Below are 18,827 nucleotides of genomic sequence, written 5' to 3' on the forward strand. Positions count from 1 at the left end.
TATATTTAATTAGTAAATGATAACAATTATTTCACTAACTATTCATCGCCTATCACACTAATCAACCATCAGCTATCATGATGCGATTTTCTAGGCAGCCCCCGATTATTTCCGACAGGCGGTGCCGACAACTGCTACTACTACTACTACGCCCGCCGGGGTGGCGCAGTGGTTACGGCGCTCGACTGCTGTTCCCAAGGGCGCAGGAACGAATCCCGGCCTCGGCGGCCGCTTTTCGGTGGAGGCGAAAAGTAAGGCGCCCGTGTGCTGTGCGATGTCAGTGTACGTTAAAGAACACCAGGTGGTCGAAATTTATGGAGTCCTCCACTACGGCGTCTCTCATAGCCTGAGTCGCTTTGGGACGTTAAACCGCACAAACACACAAACAAACAAACTACTACTACAACTCCGACGGCTTTTGACTGAACGAGCTGTATAAGCTATCGCTTTATACTTTTAAGGCGAAAGCCTTTAATGGCTCATACTATCGTGGACAAAATGTGTCCCGCTTTTGCGGCGGCTCTGATTGGCCGAGGCGAGATGACCTCATAGAGGTCTCGACCAATCACAGAGCGCCACCACAGTATGCGCGAATGCGTGCCTTATATGTCCACATGTCAATCAATGATCAATTACTAATTGATGACTAATGAATATATCAATATAATTGAATAGTTATTTATCTATTGCTTATGTGATGACCAATGAATTAATTGTTAAAATAACTAATTATTTGTACCTAAGCAATTGCTGCTAATAAGTGATTAATATTAATTAATAATAAATATTACTAATTAGCTATAGTTGCTTAGCAGAATAGGGCACTCATGCTTTCGCCTTTCACTACTTAAGTAGCTAAAGTCCCTCGTAATTTTTTCTCCTGGTCATGAAGCAACGGCGTAACACATGACACAGCTTTGCAGCTGATAATCGCGCCTTCCGCTGCCGCGCGTAGTTTCAAGGTACGGTACAGAAGGACCATCAGGAGAGGAGTAGGCCAGGCATATATATGTCACTGGCTGTGACTAGGTAAGGACAGCTTTATTCTCCTGTAATCGTGGTGACTTGTGTAATCGATGTGGCGTGATGGCACCAGCTTAGAAACACGTCATGCGGAATTTATCGCTACTACCATGTTTTTGTTCAGAGAATTAAGTAATCATAATGACTGGTGTCATCAATGACTGAAATGAGAAGGCAATGTGAGTTTAGTGTTGGATCCGTTTTCACTGCACATTTCGGATTAGGTAACAACCCCATGCACGCAGGGTATAATTTGAAGCAGTATTCGGCGACCTTTCAGCTTTACTTGCTCACATTGCAGTTTGGAATGAAAGCTGTCATCTAGTTGAAAATATCCATCAGAGCTGGGAACAATATAGAGGTCACGTCTGGCGCAGTCTGCATTGTAGCCTACTCACTCGTTCTGGCAGTCGAATGGATCACATCCGCTGGTAGGCTTCATGTTGCAACTCTTGATGACGTCACCAGTGTCGAAAGACAGCGATGATAGGTTCTTGTGCTCTCTGATGGCCTCCACGATGGAGCCGGCCTTCGAAAGGAGTAATACATTATTACATTAATTTCTTCGAAGCTATTGGTTACAAAAAAAGGTAAGGAACAACGTTAAGTTTTGAGCCTAGTATTTGATTTCTGCAGCACTACACATACAAGGACGAGGACACAGAGATCTTGCAATAGCTGCCATATTAGAGGCGACTACTGGAAGTTAGTCTACTTGTGGCGCAGTTTTTCTACCAAAGCATGTGTGATGCTTTTGCAACCCGCCTTTCAGCTGATGATTAAGGAGCTTTCCCATGTTCTTCATTGGTGATGAGGCTCCACATAACCCAAGAATGTGTTCAGATGATCCACTCAAGAGCTTTTCATGATTGGTTCCTTCTCTTTTAGCCTAGGAGCATGTAGACGTCCTGGGAGCTCTACAATCACCACATTTTTATTTTATTTATTTTGCGGCGCCGCCATTTACGCTCGCGGAGACAGCGAAGAGGTGACGGCAAGCGGACAGCAGAACGCATATCATTACTGGTCTCATCGGATGCGGCCCCTCAGGCTACCGTTGAGGTGCCGTGTATAAATGGTGCCGCGTTACCATTACTTATTGTTCAAGCCATTGGCTTTGTCATGTGCACAAGCCTGTTGCATATGCTTTGAAAATAAGCGTATAGATGCACCGGGCCGCCCTCACTCGATCTAATCTGCACCTTACGCCCTATGCAACTGTGGTAAGTTCGCCTTACTCAAAGCACCCAAAGTTTCTACGTAGCTTCTCCAAATAAGTGCGTACGATAACAAGCTCGCCACCTTCCTTCTATGCTCTTTGCGATTGGATAAAGCCACACAAGCGATCAGATTGCAGCTGGAGTTACATAAACGAGTTGTGATGGGCCACCGCCTCGTCTGACGTATTGGAATAATCGCTGTAGATACAGCTCCACCAGCTGAAGGACACCAAAAATGTTGCTTTAGGTCCATTCTCAGATGACGACAAACGAAGATTTTGGCATACGAGGGAGCACCCAAAAGAAACCAAACTTATTTCCTTTTTAACCTATTTATTCACATTTGAAGCCCAAACAAGCTTCAATCTCCTTTAAAGTACTCTCCACTTTCACTAATAGAATTGTTCGAACTTTCATTCCACTTTTCAAAAAATTGTTTAAATTCATCTTTTGTGATGCTTGATAGCGCCTGCGTCGTTTTTTTCTTTGTCTCAGCAACATCAGCAAAACGCGTTGCTTTCATATATTTTTTTTCATTCCGGGAAACAAAGAAAGTCACACCGGGCAAGGTCCGGTGAGTATGGGGGGTGAGGAACAGGGGTCATACCATTTTTGGTCAAATATTGATGACTGCACAAATTTTTTCAACATTTTCGTGTGTTCGGGCCGTGGAAGGACGACCAGAACGATGTTGGTCATCAATTGTCATATCACCCATTTTGAAACGGGAGAACCACTCAAACACTTGAGTTTTCCCCATATCATCATCCTTGTACGCCGTTGTTAACATTTCAAGAGTTTCTGTTCCATTTTTTCCGAGCAGAAAGCACATTTCACCGCCACACGCTGTTCACGAAAATCAGCCATTGCAGAAACGACGCTCACGGAAAACAGTTGTCACTATAAACTCTGCCGAAGCTAGTACGTTTGAACTTCAGCGGCACCACTCGGCTGACTGAATCTAGAATGTTCACTATATGCGCTCATAGCGGCAAAACACGGTACCACGAAAGCGCTGCCCACCAAAAAGTTAGTTCGGTTTCTTTTGGGTACCCCCTCGTATGCTCACCTGAGGCCACGTGTGCTCTCCACGTGAGTGGTTTGAATGGGATAGCACGCATCATCATACTCTGTGCTGCGATCCACTCACCGATGTCTCGTTCCCAGCGCAGTACTGCTTCAGTTTCTCGTCAGCGCAGATTTTTCTCATGTCGATCCTGCGGTAACACAAAGTGTTGTTGTACAGGCACGTAACAGCGTATACCAAGCTGGCTGGCAACTGCAATAACCAGGATGCGTAGTCTGGCTGCCTAATCAACGAATATATGAGAGGGGAAGCATACAATGTAAAAAAACTTTGTTTAAAAATAAATTTTCTGGCAGCTATCCTACCAGAAATTTTCTGTTTTGCTGTTTTCTGTTTTTTTATATTTTTTTGTGATTTTAAGTTTCTTTCTGTTTACAACTGATAGAAATATTTTATAAATTGACCGAAATTTGCTGTTACACAGCGTTTTTTATTTTTATTTGATTTTTCTGTTGCAGTGAAAATAACGATGCAAATATATCTTTTTTTTTACTTGTCTTTCATTTCACGTTTTCTTCCTGTAACAACCATAAAATTGTATTAAGCGCCAGTTCCTTCAATGAACACTATTTTAAGGCGAAAGCCCTGCCAACTACATCTCTCGAATATCTCTCGGCGCTGGCAATACTCGATGGCATCCATAAGGTTGGCCTCGCAACAGCCGTTGTCTAGCCTCCGAAAAGAGGCAAGTGGAACAAGGCGTAACAGATAACACTATAGCAGGGAGCCAACCAAAAACGTACCTCGATGAGGCGCTACTAGTTATCTGCTTTCGAATCGAAATGTTTACGCAGCCGATCATTGGACAGCGTCTTCAAGGTTGTCATACCATTTCGCTTTCTATTCAGAATTTACCTACTATTCAAGTAAAAATCAGCTTGCGGCAGAAAATAGAACAGGCGACAAAAATAAATCTAATTGTTTGGCTTCCAATCAAGGTTAAGAAATAAAACATTGGGAGGAGAAGGAGAGGGACAATTAAAGTGGCCCTGAAACACTACTTGCGGTAATATTCTAAAGCGAGAAATCTATAGGCTTGCTTTTTGTAAGTATTCGAGTCAAATTTGTATAGCTTTGCACGGAGAAAATAATTTACAGATAATTTTTACAAAGTGCGCCTGGCGACCACTCGCAATCGATAAACCTCTCAAATGACGTCGCCGGGACTTGCTGAGCGCGTCCGCTCATTGGACGTTCCCAAGTTACGCGGACGGGGATCCAGGCAGCACAAACCATAAACCCAATGTTGGGAATTTGTCGGCAATGTCCGGTCCTACATAGGAGCACTATAGTACTAACATATGCCAATATTTGGCCAGTATTGGGTGCTGCCTAGAGAAAGGACGTGGTGGGATGCCATCGCGTCTTGTTTACTTCGTTTTGTCTTGCTCGCCGCGCCGGCAGGGGTTGAGTTGAGATCGGAGATAGGAGCATCATTTTCGGTCGCCCGTATGGTCGGTGCTAAAAGCTAGTTTGAAAATGTCTGCGTTGCGGAGAGGACTGAAGGGATATCTATTGCTAATGCATGTTTTTAGTTATAGTAGATAGCTTTCATGAACCATTTAAGTTCCATCCTTAAGGCGATGGCGCGACAGGGTTCATGGCTCTCGTGTGCGGCTCCCTTTTCGCACCTTCAACCCTGCACATGAATTTTACTCGCTAATCTATCATCTCACACGTAATCAATATCATGGGTAGAACGGAAACAAGTCCCAGACAGAGACGTCCCCTAGTCGAAACGCTGGTTCGGATTGCATACTGAGACTCCCCCTCAGCCCTTGGCCAGTGGCCTTTCACACTCTATATCATGGAAATGTAAACTAACACATTTTATGAAAGACCATCTTAATGATATAAAGCCTTACTTAAAAAGTAGTACTGGCTGACATTTAGCGTGCCTTACACGGAGTCAGAGGGTCCCGGTGGATGCGGTCGCCACCTCACATTACCATCTCAAAGCAGCTGCTCAAGTTGGCAGCTCCTGCCATGTGACGTGATCTAGTGACGCCGTACAATTCGCGGAGTTTCCGCCTATGTCGTTTGCCAACTACCTCTTACCAGAGGCATGCCCGGAATTTTTCGCTCTTAACGCCGACAAAGCCGACTTTCCATTTTGAACAGCGGCGTCTTTTAATTATCGCGTGAAAATCTGCAGTTGGCGTTCTAGACCACGAGGTTGTGAGCGAGAAATCGCGGGAATATCACTGGCAGGTGGTAGTTGGCAGGCAGTCACATAGCCGCGTAGTAATAGATTGACGGGCAAATTCTGGGACGTGAAATCTCAAGGCCCGGCTGAGCTGGCAGGAAGTGGCTACTAGTGTAGTTCCCCAGGCGGCACAAACTAGTGGCCCAACATCGATACAATGTTGATAATGTACTGGCCCTATGTTAGACCGTAAGTATTAAATCCAGTCCCGAAATATTCTGTCTGTATCCTTTGAGAGGGGAGGATAAAATGGGAACCGAACTCTCTTTAACTTTTCTATCAAAAGTCAGAAACGATGCTTCAAGGCCATGCAGGCGAGCGTACATACATATTGGATAAAGCGGAGCTCTTGATGTCGAGGGGTCCCTAAAATAACACGGTAGTTTCCGATTGTATCTAATTCCCATCACCCCTTCCTAGCAACTCAATTCATTTCGTTTAGCCAAGCTACATCCCAGAGGATATTAGGGGAGTCTCCAACGGCCCGCTCCCCTGGACGCGGGTAGCTAATATTGTAGCCACTCTCCCTTTTGTTTTTTGTTCTTCCTCTTTGGCTGCGGAAATGTCACTTGTCATTCGGGACAATTTTATCAGTGCCACTAATTGGTTTACGCCTGCTATACATATGTGTGTACGAATGAACGAATGTCAAGCAAGACTATAATTTAGCCGCTTTTTAACACTAACTGTAATTTGCTGAAATCGCTATTCGCATCTACCAGGGAAAGGAGCGGACAGAGATTTACTCCTTTTACTTTCTTCGTAGTAGTTTTGTACCGTAAAGTCTGAAGAATATAATTTCAGGAATGCGGAAATGCAGAGGAAACTACTTGAGTGCCACGGAGCAAGCCGCACAAGTGCTTAAGACTCCTGCAGTTACAAGGAGGCTTGCATGCTTCATCTGCTGGGATCAAGGGATCAAGACTGCGTTGCGAGGAAGCGCACCAATAAAGTTTGAGCAACATAACTTTAAAATTTAGGATAATATTTCACCCTGTAAACTTTTCCTATCAACTGTATGTTTTATTCATAAGCACAACATCAATGTGGGTTTGTGTATACTCAAGAGCAAGAAGCAATGTGAAGAATTCCACATGCGATATCTAGTATATACTAAAGACACAAAAAAGACAAAAAAAAAAACTTCTTGCCAGTTGCTCAGGCAGACGGTGAAGGCGGGGAAGACGAGGTCCTTCATGGACTCGACGCGGATGTTGGTGGTGGTGGGAAACTTGAAGTACATGATGAAGAAGTCGGTCGCCTGGTACGTGAAGCCAGCGACGCAAGCCACCGTGATGAGGAGCCGGATCAGGAACAGCGGGTCAAGCAGCCTGCCCCATTCAAAGTGCAATCGAGCAGTTTCAGCATTGGTCACGGTACTAAACACATGTATTGCTCTACCGTGCCTTCTTATACCCTTTCACAGCAAAGGCTGCTATCGGGAGCCATGCGACCAGTCACGCCACGATCACGCACCATCGCTTGATCAGCGCCGATCACGTGACCACGGGCAGGTTCGACTGGCTGTATTAGCCCAGGTAGCCACATAGTCTGTAGGTTTCAGATTTTTCTGCTGGTGCTTGGGTTCAGCAAAGAACAAGGAAAGCTTACTGTGTTCAACGCATTACTCAGCGGAGATCAGTTTGCTCTTCTAGTCGCTAATATTTCGCACGAAGTTTTGTGCGAAATGTAGTTAATTTCGGACACATAGCACAGTTACAATTCCTTCATACCCTTATATACAGCTTGGGCGTTCATAATTAGGCTTTCTCAGTTAAAAAAGCAAGAATCAACTGTGCTTGAAAGCTTTTTATTATGCCCATGCAGCCTTTGTATATTCAAAATATGCGGGTTTAACACCAAGAGCCTTTTAGCGGTAACCGCATGAGGCGAAAATCCTTGGTGATGCGTCGCGTGACGACGACGCCTGTCGTTGCCGCTGGTGCTGTTACGACCAAGCATCCGCATTTGCGCGCTCTATTGTTCGCCTGTGGGCATGAATAAGTGCTGTGGAAATGTGGTGATGGTCCAATGGCTCTAAGTGAGCCTGTTTCCAGGAATCCTGTTTTGTAAGCCTGTTTTGCTTTGTGGACAACCTGCAAATGCCAAATTGACCCTGTCAAGAGAACGTCTGGAAAAACACAAAGAAACGTCCCCCTGCGGGAAATAGCAGGAAGTGCTTTCTTTCTTTTGTTCACCCTTCCAGTCGAGAAGTGCTATCCTCCAGTGATGAATGCCTCCTATCCAAAGGAGACAACAGAGTGACATGTCCGCTGACGTGCAGGACAAGAAAGGAGCATGACTCATACGGCCATTAAGTGATTTCCCGGGAATGCAGGAAAGATTTGCAATTGTCGAAAAGGGACAATGTTGGGAGCCCTATGCGGCGCCACGTGCACTCGGGTTTCTGAGAAGTAAAACCCCTTGTCAGAACCAGCCTGTGGTTTCTTTGCTGAAGAATAGAAAATGTACCTCCTCTCCTCGCCGTTCCCAAGCTTTTCCCGCCAACAAGTGATCACGCCCAACGAATGAATGCCGGACCAGTCAGTGCTTCAGACCATCAGTGCAGTGATGTGTTCGATTGGATGCCGATACCTGAGGGGCGTGCCCTGGATTTGGTTGGTCAGCATCTTCAGAGAGGGGCTGGACATAGGGGGTTTTAAGGACGCTGCAGAGCACGAAATGTCGCTCTGGGCCCTGGGTAAACGGCTCATCCAGTCGCTTCTCGCTATGAACTCTTAACGCTTGTCATTTTGCTGATGTACCCTTCTTCTTCATGTAAATATTCTTGTAAATACGTTTTCTCAAAGTGCCAGTGAACCTGCTTGTACATATTTTACCAACTTCGAAGATTCAGTCCTTCTTCAACCCGGAGTCTCTGCACGCTACCAAGTGAAGGCCGGGTCGCCATAGCCCCAGCGTCACGACAACTGGTGTCCAGCGTTGGGATCTGAATCTACAAGCCACAACATCTGATGACTGGAGGGGGGATCTGAATCTACAAGCCACAACATCTGGTGATTGGAGGTGGATCTGAATCTACAAGCCACAACATCTGATGACTGGAGGTGGGATCTGAATCTACAAGCCACAACATCTGGTGATTGGAGGTGGATCAGAATCTGCAAGCCACAACATCTAGTGATCGGAGGTGGCATCTCAAGCAACAAGCAGGAGCAACAATCGGCCAACAAGAAAGCAGCTCGGAACATCGATCGCATGTGTGGGTGAGTGCTTGGCTTTTCTTCTGATGTGGACCAGGTTCTAGAACAGGGTTAGATTTTAGAACTGGTAAAAAGTGTTGAAACGCCTTTAGGTTTGGTAGTTTGCACTGTTGTTTTGGAAGTAGCCGACACTCGGAGCGATCATGGACCTACAAAAGCTGCAGAAACCGGAACTGTTGCAATTGTGTGAGGAATTGGGAATTGATACAAGTGGTTTGGCACGAAAACCCTTGATTATAAAGGCAATCACTGATCTGGGAACCGATGATGAGGAGCTCAGTGAAGCATGGAACCTCATCGGTCAAAAAAAGGAGCAGCTCAGACAGCAGAAAGAGCGGGAAAAAGAGGAAAAGAGGCGTGAGCGTGAACTTGAGAGGGAAAAAGAGGAAAGGGAGCGCGAACGTGAGTGGGAAAAAGAGGAAAAGAAGCGTGAAAGAGAAGCAAAAAAGCTGGACCAAGAAATTGAGCTCCGGAAATTAGAACTAGAGTTGAGCAAGAGGTCGGGCAATTGTCCCCAGCTAGCGGTACCTCTTCTCAACAAGGAGGCAGATTTCAAGATGTCAAAGTACATGCAGCCATATGTGATAACAGGGGATATCGGTCTGTATCTGGCTAACTTTGAGCGAACCTGCGAAAAACTGTCCTTCCAGCGAGACACTTGGTCTCAGAGATTATTGACGGTTCTGCCCTGCGAGGCAGCGGAGGTTGTCGCGCGGCTAAGCAAGGAGGACGCGGACAACTACGAGAAGGTCAAAGCTTGCCTTCTGAGAAAGTATAGGCTTAGCGCCGAGGCGTTCAGACAACGTTTTCGGAACGCTACTAAGTCCAGGGACGAGAGTTACCCTGAATTCCTGTACAATTTAAGAGTAAATTTGGGCGAGTGGCTAAAGACCACAGATTCCTACAGTGATAGGGACGCTGTAGTCGAGCGAATTCTTTTGGAGCAGTTTTATAACTGCCTCCCAGAAAAAGAAAGAAATTGGTTACAGGACCGAGGCGACATTAAGTCGGCAACTGAAGCTGCCGAACTCATTGAGGAGTACGCTTCGCGCCGACAATTCAGCAACCCAGTAGTGGATAGGCCCCGCAATCCCAAGTTGAGTGTGAATAACCGTCAGAAAAGGCACTTTGCTAGATTTGCAAACGAAGAAAGGAAGGCTTCTTCGGGCAAACGCCCTAGAAAGGACGGCAGTGAAAAAAGTGGGGTAGTGACCAGCGCGCCGAACACAAAGAACAAGCTTGGGGCTAGGAAGCCGCTCACATGCTTTAGGTGTAATGAGCAGGGTCACATTGCCGTGAACTGCCGGAAAGAAAAGATTGCTTTCTCGTATGTCAGTGCCTGCGATGAAAATATGCAGCTTTTGGAACCCTACCTGCATGACCTAGTAGTCAACGGGAAGCCTTGCAAGGTACTGCGCGATTCGGCCGCAACGATGGATGTTGTCCATCCGGCGTATGTGTCGCCTTCCGACTATACAGGACAGTGTGCATGGATCCGACAGGTAGTTGAGGAACAGAGTGTGTGCTTGCCGATCGCGAACGTGGTCATCGAGGGCCCTTTCGGCGAATTAACAACCGAGGCTGCCGTTTCAGGAAAGCTTCCTAAGTGCTATCCGTATTTGTTCTCCAACAAATCGGACATGCTACTGCGAAAGAGGGGCATCCTTTTCGGAGACAGAGTTGTGCAAGCCTCAACACGTTCAAAGGCGCGAGAACTAGCTACACTGCTCATTCCAGAAAAATCCACAGCGGAGGAAACGGCAGTTAAAACAGTGGTCGATGCGGAAGATAGCGGGTCAGAAAACTTTGAGAGCGAGGCATCTCAGATAAGTCAACTTGAAAGTGAGCTTGATGAGACGCAGAATGAGGACGTTCTTGAGTGTAACCTCTTGCCGCCAGTGTCTAGTAATCTCACGATACTTTTAAGTGGAACCCCAGAGGACTTAGCTATGGAGCAAGCCAATGGTCCCAAGATACAGGAGATGGGGGACAACTTGATTTGCCTCAGCGGAAAAGGAAGCAACGCTCAGGAGCTTCTCAGAAAGACGGAGCAGAGAGGAGAACTAAAGAAATCCCAGCTGTCCGATCTGGGCGAAATAATAACAGAGTTTGAGGCCTGCTTCGTGGACAGGCCAGGCAGGACTGATTTGACTGAGCACGATATTGAGCTGACTTCAGACGTGCCAGTGCGAACAAGGTGCTACCGATTCTCTCCAAGGCAAAGAGAAATTCTGGATAGGGAAGTAACTCGCATGCTGGAATTGGGAGTAATAAAACCCTCGGAAAGCGATTATGCTTCGCCTATGATCTTAGTAGAAGCTCCAGGTAAAGACCCTAGGCCTGTGGTAGACTACCGAAAGCTAAATTCTCTCACCAGGGATCAGGTGTATCCTATTCCGAATATTGAGAAGAGAGTAGAACAGGTCAGTAGAGCGGCATATGTGACTACGCTGGACCTTACTCGAGGATACTGGCAAGTACCGCTCACTGAACGCGCCAGCAGATACGCGGCTTTCGTCACTCCGACGGGCAGCTACCAGCCAACAATGATGAGTTTCGGGCTCAAAAATGCTCCATTTTGTTTTTCCCGACTCATGGATAGGGTTTTAAAGGGGTGTGAAACATTCGCGGTGCCTTATTTAGATGACATTGCGGTTTTTTCCGACTCATGGGCGGACCATATGGTACATCTAAGAGCTGTACTGAGCCTTTTGCGTCAAGCTGGACTAACCGTAAAGGCCGAGAAATGTTGCCTGGCAAGGGCGACCGTGGACTACTTGGGTCACAATGTAGGTCAAGGTTTCAGGAAACCCAGCGAGATTAAGATTTCTGCGGTAGCAGACTACCCGCGGCCGAGCACGAAGACGGAAATTCGAGCATTCCTAGGTCTGACTGGGTACTACAATCACTACATCCCTAACTATTCAGCTTTGGCTAGCCCTCTGACCGACGCTCTCCGCAAGACAGAACCGACAAATGTAGTCTGGGACGAACAAAAGGAAGCCTCCTTCGTAAACCTGAAGGCTGTGCTGATTAGCCGTCCGGTATTGCGAGCTCCAGACTATGACCGAGAATTCACGGTCCAGTGTGATGCCAGTGATCGAGGGTTAGGTGCTGTTCTCTGCCAGAGAGATGACGACGGTAATGAGCACCCCGTGCTCTACTTGAGCAGAAAACTGAGTTCTAGAGAGAGGGCTTATTGCGCGTCAGAGAAAGAGTGCGCTTGCATTGTATGGGCCATTCAAAAATTGCAGTGTTATCTTGGAGGGGCCAAATTCACCGTAGAGACGGACCATTGTCCCCTGGCTTGGCTGCAAACTGCGACATCAAAGAACAGTCGCCTTCTTAGGTGGAGCTTGATTTTACAGCAGTACAATTTTGAAATAAGATACAAAAAGGGGAAGTTAAATGGGAATGCGGACGCGCTTAGCCGCTCTTTCTAAGCGGTCCGAGATGTTCCTCACCATGTATCCAAATTGATAATCAGGTTGTTGTTTTTTTTTCGTGCGCTTGTATATGTGTGACTATGTAAAGCAGCACGTTTGGTTTTCTAGGAATACGTGGGTCCTGAACGTCTTGAGAGTGGGCTTTTCTCGAACAACAATGGCAGTTTTCTTTTGACCTGGTCTCTTCAGACGGGAGCCGAGTGCTTGCTTCGACATGTGGTTGAGTTTCAGACAGCTCGAGCAATTTGGCCTACAACAATCAAGACAACGCGACAAGCAACAGCGAGCTTCAAGCGTTCACGTGCAGACCATTAAGTCGTCTCTTCATGCAGCAGCTGGGACTGCTGCCCTCCGAGACTCTTCTGGCGGGGGAGGAGGCTGTTACGACCAAGCATCCGCATTTGCGCGCTCTATTGTTCGCCTGTGGGCATGAATAAGTGCTGTGGAAATGTGGTGATGGTCCAATGGCTCTAAGTGAGCCTGTTTCCAGGAATCCTGTTTTGTAAGCCTGTTTTGCTTTGTGGACAACCTGCAAATGCCAAATTGACCCTGTCAAGAGAACGTCTGGAAAAACACAAAGAAACGTCCCCCTGCGGGAAATAGCAGGAAGTGCTTTCTTTCTTTTGTTCACCCTTCCAGTCGAGAAGTGCTATCCTCCAGTGATGAATGCCTCCTATCCAAAGGAGACGACAGAGTGACATGTCCGCTGACGTGCAGGACAAGAAAGGAGCATGACTCATACGGCCATTAAGTGATTTCCCGGGAATGCAGGAAAGATTTGCAATTGTCGAAAAGGGACAATGTTGGGAGCCCTATGCGGCGCCACGTGCACTCGGGTTTCTGAGAAGTAAAACCCCTTGTCAGAACCAGCCTGTGGTTTCTTTGCTGAAGAATAGAAAATGTACCTCCTCTCCTCGCCGTTCCCAAGCTTTTCCCGCCAACAAGTGATCACGCCCAACGAATGAATGCCGGACCAGTCAGTGCTTCAGACCATCAGTGCAGTGATGTGTTCGATTGGATGCCGATACCTGAGGGGCGTACCCTGGATTTGGTTGGTCAGCATCTTCAGAGAGGGGCTGGACATAGGGGGTTTTAAGGACGCTGCAGAGCACGAAATGTCGCTCTGGGCCCTGGGTAAACGGCTCATCCAGTCGCTTCTCGCTATGAACTCTTAACGCTTGTCATTTTGCTGATGTACCCTTCTTCTTCATGTAAATATTCTTGTAAATACGTTTTCTCAAAGTGCCAGTGAACCTGCTTGTACATATTTTACCAACTTCGAAGATTCAGTCCTTCTTCAACCCGGAGTCTCTGCACGCTACCAAGTGAAGGCCGGGTCGCCATAGCCCCAGCGTCACGACAGTGCACAGTGCACGCAAAACGACGGGACTCGGTGTCAAAGTAGCGAGTTTTCAGTGTTGCTGTGTTACCGCGACCTCGTCGCTCGCTATAGGGGAGTACATGTTAGGCTAGTATCCAGTTTCTAACCCTAAACAGCATGAAGTACGTACAATAGCACGACAAAATTGGGCAAAAGAAATTATTCATACGTTACACTGGCCACTTCAGCAAGTTTGTTCAGCGTATACATCAAGTCTTCGTGCGCCGGCTTCCTCTAATAACAATTAAACTGAATTCGTACGGTTGTATTTTACTTATGGTCTAGACCATTACCTTCCTCAACCGAAATGGTTCAGAAAGAGGCAGTATGAAAGAGCACTGAACAAGGGTTGTTAAGGGGCGGGGCCTCAGTTCGCAAGCTCAGCCAACGCTTCGACAAGGTTTAATATAAACAGCGCGAACACGAAGACAAAGGACAAGATAAAAAAAAAAGCTACAGTACAAGCGCTTTAATGAATAAGTACCAACTCGCCCAACAAAGTATCTTGGTAAGCTTCGACAAGGGACTTGGCAGACAAAGACAAGTCTCCTTGTCGAGACCTTGGTTCGGCCTCGGCTTGCGAACTGCAACTCCGTCTGAACTCTAGTTCAGTGCCCTTTCATATGTGTAGCCATCTTCTTCTTCTTGTCCTCCCCTCGGTCATCAGAAAGAGGAAGTACCTAAAAAGTAGACGAAACGGCAATAAAACAAATCGACGGTTTTCTCACTTAGCTTTCACTTTGGAGCCGAAAGTGGATCGCTTTATGGGGCTTGGCGCCTTCGCTATCCGCATGTCCCGGTGTTGGCTGTAGGCCTTGTTCAGCATTGGCTTGATGGAGTCCATGGACTTGGAGTCTGGTCTGTTCGCGCAGAACAAACGATATACATTATCTGTCACAAGCTGCCTCACATATAGAGCGGAAGTTACGGGACCTCCCCGCTCCTCCGAGCATGCTTCGACATGACTCTCCGGGGCAGCGACCGGCCAGCGCGCGTCCTTGACGATGGGCCGCAGCGCAACCAGCCGAGAGTATAAAAAGGCAGACCGTAGCACGCCCATGGCAGTGCTCTCTGGGGAGATGCATTCTTCCTGACCACTCTGGCGGCCGCTCGCTCTGGTAAAGTGTATTTTGTTTTTCACCGAGCCCGCCATCAACTCATCGTTTCTCCGCATCTTGTACGGCCGCCGCTACCGATCTAGTGTTCGACTACGACGCCTCATCGAACAAGAAAGCCGTGAGAATTTCTTTTTTGCTACAGACTGTCGGTTAATTGAATATTGTTTTCGCCTTTGTTTAAACCTTGATCTGGCTTAGTATTTTACGCTGTATTTCCTGTGTAACTCTTGCCCCTACTTACTATATCTGGAATGCTTATTTTGTTATCTTTATAGTCTTCTTTTAGAGCAGTGTTTGTTCATTGTTGGTTTTCCCTCTTGTCATTCAACGAGTCGTCTTTTCTATCGTGCCGGGATGTTTCTTTTTATTTTTATTATATTTTATGCAATGTAACTCGGACTACTAGCTGTAAATATCACATTGTTTGTAAAAGAAAAGAGTAACTTTCTTGAACTTATTCCTAAATCACACACCGACACAGGTACTTCACGGGTTGACCGGCCTAACTTTTAACTGTATCCCCAAACCTCCGTAGGGGTGCGGCGGGTAACCGCAAAGGGGATTCCGCGCCTCTGTTGACCGTAAAGACGGGGGTTTGTGACAATACCGCTGTGCAGTTCTTTCACGTCAACATGACAGAAAATGGAATGCGCACAGCTTAGACGTTGCAAAGCAGTTTGACAGAACTGGTAGAGTTCCGGCGATGTTTTCTTTTTCGTCCAGGAAACTCTTCAGTTCTGCAGGTTATATTTTAAAAGTAACGTAAGAGAAAAAAAAAGTACAGAAAATATTTTTGGCTGAAGTTTTAATATCTCATGAAAGCTGTATTGCATAACCTTGCTGTTCCGTCGCGCAACTTCGTGTAGGTGGCTGAAATGAGACACACATTTGTCACCAATTAATTATCTGCTTCTACCAACAGGCTCCGCGACTAAAGCGTCACACTGCAGCACTTACCATTGCCTGGGCGTCGACGCTAGACCAGAGGCAATTTCACTGTCAAGGTCAAAGATCAAGATCAAAGAAAATGGTACATAACAAAGGCCAAGTCTTTGCTTGTATCCCGACTAACCCTTGTCATGGCTATTACGTATCAGCACAGTGTCATGACATGATTGGGTAACTGTTACAGCATATATTTTTCTCGGGGTATAGTAATCTCCGCATTGGTGTGTTTGCGCTGATATGGCGTAAAAAGTGCAAATTAAGAGATCAAAATAGAGAAACATAGATTTGTTTAAAGAGTGGGGAGAAACATTAATTAAAATTACTTTTATTGGTTTGCTACTTGCGACATTATACCGAATTCGATGCCATTGCACTTTTACTTGTCTCCTTTTTTTATTGCCAACGACCCCTAAGGGTCGTTCATCATTGCCTGCTGCATATATATGCGTTGGTTTGGCTCACTTGAAAAATAGCCGCATGAGGGCGTATGTCCCCTTTTTTATTTTGGTTCTTTACCATAGTGTATTTGTCAGCACGTATACGAACTACTCTTCGGAAATGAGATTTTTGGATGGAGGATATATGTGTTCGATATTTTACTTATTTTCCGAGTATAGCCGGATTTCATTCAGATATAATGCTGGGCACACCCCCGGCAGGAGTGAAATAGATTTATTCATTTTATGAGGAAACTAGGTAAAACATATGTTGCCAAGCGGGAAACTGAACAGTCGAACTTTCAGATGTAGGTTGGCCGCGCTTCCTTATGAAAGCTGCTGCGACAAGTGTAATTTGTCACACTTAGCGCACACAATTGATCCAGGTGATCAGTAATATCGATCACTGCCCCGTTAGCCCATCCCCATTAAAAGATACAGCAGCCCATGCGATAAATGCGCAGTGTGGGAAATTTAAACGACACTTAGCTTCGCCTTTAGGGGTATGATGCGAAGGCTCCCGCTACGGCTCTTCTTGTGGACTCTCGCTCGTGTACATGGTCATCCGCGCCTAGCTATAGCACGGTCGCTGCTTTCAAAACGAAGCAGCATGCGACGGAAGCCAATATCAAAGCAAAATGATACAAGCACAGAGGGACTCGGACACAGTGTTTTACATGACCTGCCACTCAGTTTTATTGATTGGCCGAGTCGGACGCAGTGTCGCTTTGAAAGCAGTGCACCATATGTTATAGCTAGCAGTGGACGACCCTGTACATGCACTTTCTACTCGCTTAATCACTTTTAGTGCGTAGCGCACTAACCGCTATCAGGGATTTCACCAATGTCTGTCCGAAGCCGCTCATTCTCTCTTTTTTCGTGAACTTGCAAGTGGAGAAAGACAAGGTGGCGACGCGCAAGTCACGCGGCTCAGCATTGAGGAGATGGAGTGGTCGCACAGCTGCAGCAGAAGCCTCTCTCTCTCTCTCTCTCTCTCTCTGCACATCCATCTCTCCGTGGACTTGAAGAGGAGGAAGGGAAAGTGGAGACGCCCGCATCATGCGACTTAATACTGAGAGGGAGGAGCGGCCGCATAGATGCACCCAATGAGTGAGTAAGACAGTGAGAGAGGGGCGTGTCTGTTGCGGGCGTGATGGCCGTCACTGGGCAGCGTTGCACGAGCGTGTGTTACTCCGGAATGGGCAGTCGTGTGTCGCTCGCGCGTCCTCAACTTCGGCATCTCTCCCTTCGCATCAGTCACTCATCAGCCTTCCCGGACAGCAGACGTTCAGCGCGCGGTGCTCCCTGGATCTCGGCTAGGAGCCGCTCGCCGCGTCATGAAGCAGCTTGTACTCACCTCCGCCTTCAAGCGCGTTTCCCTCTCTCTTCTTTGTGTCTGTTTTCGTTCATCTCTGAAGATGGTATAAGGAAATCTGAGGACGCGGCTGCGCCGCATGTTTGCTTTGTGTCGCAATGGATAAAGCCGGGCCGTCTGGCTGTCACATCATTCTCTTAAAGGCGGAGCTTTAGTGTCCGTCTTAATTTTTGACATGGCAGCCTGTCCAGAAAATTCGGTCTCGGTTGTCGGTGTTTTGGGCAAAAAATCACAAGCATGCATCTGGCAGGAAGTAGTTGGTAGGTGGTCGTTGGCAGGTAACACGGCCTAAACTGATTAGTCGGAGAGGCATTTACCATGCAGTGGGTATAGTTGTGCTGCCGCTGATGGTGATGATGCTTATTATAATACAGAAAACGTTGAAGCTTGCAGCAAACTGTATAAGACGCCTTCCTTATGACAACATCAGTATGCAGTCCGCAAACCGTTTCATCAACCACAAACTGTGCGCTACGTAAAAAAATTCTTGTGAGAAAAATTTGACCCACTAAACTACGCATGGTTCTGATAGCCAAACAACTTATAATGAGATCAGCATGTTCGAGATGGCTTCAACGGATCAGTGTATTCGTTTCCATGACGCAAGCTTTCAGCACAGAACCGATGTGGCTCATATCAGTGCGCACTGGAAAGAAACTCTGTTCTAGCCCGTGGAAGCAAAGCCATAATAATTATTTTTTATTCTTTCACAGTAGCCTTTTAGGATACTTGCGACGAAGAGTCAATAAGTATTGCTGTCTAATCTTCAGCTTATGAAGACTGGTAATCATATTGCTCAAACATGGTCGTAATATCGTCGCGGGTTCAGGAACGGCTTGAATGGACAATACGTTGTCACTAGTCTCTTCAGACCGAGGTCAGATCGGCAACACATATGGAGACGACACTTGCACCGAGAACAAACGACTTCGTCGTGGGTGTCAGGCTGCTCGCGAGCTTCGATGATAACATGGTACATACCATCCCCGTGGAAAAAAAAAATTAGAAGAGTTCAACACTGCTGAACCAAATATTTAGCGAATGCATTAGCTGCGGGTGACCGAGCCTCCTTCTTCCTCTCTTTTTCTTCTTCCTCAGCCAACGTATAAAGCCCCGCTTTAACCAACCTGTATGAACGTGCCTTAGTGGCCTATAGGGGTAACGTGAATGCCAGGGTCCTAACAGGCTGATTCTGACATAACCGTCCCATGTGAAACGAAAGACCCAAGTTGGCAGCTCCTGCTAACTCAGCCGCGGCTCCGACCGCTTAAGTTGGGAGCCCATCCATTGCTTTTGTGTCACGTGGGGTGTGACGTCACAGCGTCACGTGCGTAACACGTGGCTACCGCCGCGATACGCTGA

The 18,827-nt window shown here is 46.8% G+C and overlaps 1 protein-coding gene across 1 annotated transcript; it reads right to left on the reverse strand.

Moving 5' to 3' along the window:
- Nucleotides 1–1,417: 1,417 nt before the first annotated feature.
- LOC146189115 (uncharacterized) lies at nucleotides 1,418–14,431 on the reverse strand. Its single transcript, XM_084605180.1, has 4 exons — nucleotides 14,316–14,431; nucleotides 6,688–6,867; nucleotides 3,394–3,460; nucleotides 1,418–1,552 (listed from the first exon to the last, which is right to left on the reverse strand). Exons 1-4 carry the CDS (start codon nucleotides 14,429–14,431, stop codon nucleotides 1,418–1,420), a joined length of 498 nt encoding a protein of 165 aa, XP_084461306.1.
- Nucleotides 14,432–18,827: the final 4,396 nt, after the last annotated feature.

The sequence above is a fragment of the Amblyomma maculatum genome, chromosome 5 (genome assembly GCF_055883805.1).
Source record: "Amblyomma maculatum isolate TAMU_Amacu chromosome 5, ASM5588380v1, whole genome shotgun sequence".
NCBI lineage: Eukaryota > Metazoa > Arthropoda > Arachnida > Ixodida > Ixodidae > Amblyomma > Amblyomma maculatum.

What these genes read in the sequence shown, in the direction of transcription:
- LOC146189115 (XM_084605180.1), bottom strand. Translation starts at nt 14,431, where the DNA reads ATGGACTCCATCAAGCCAATGCTGAACAAGGCCTACAGCCAACACCGG. An exon ending in GGCTCCAAAGTGAAAGCTAA is followed by an intron (nt 6,868 to 14,315) that starts GTGAGAAAACCG and finishes TGAATGGGGCAG; the next exon opens with GCTGCTTGACCCGCTGTTCC. An exon ending in GCGCTGGGAACGAGACATCG is followed by an intron (nt 1,553 to 3,393) that starts GTGAGTGGATCG and finishes CTCCTTTCGAAG; the next exon opens with GCCGGCTCCATCGTGGAGGC.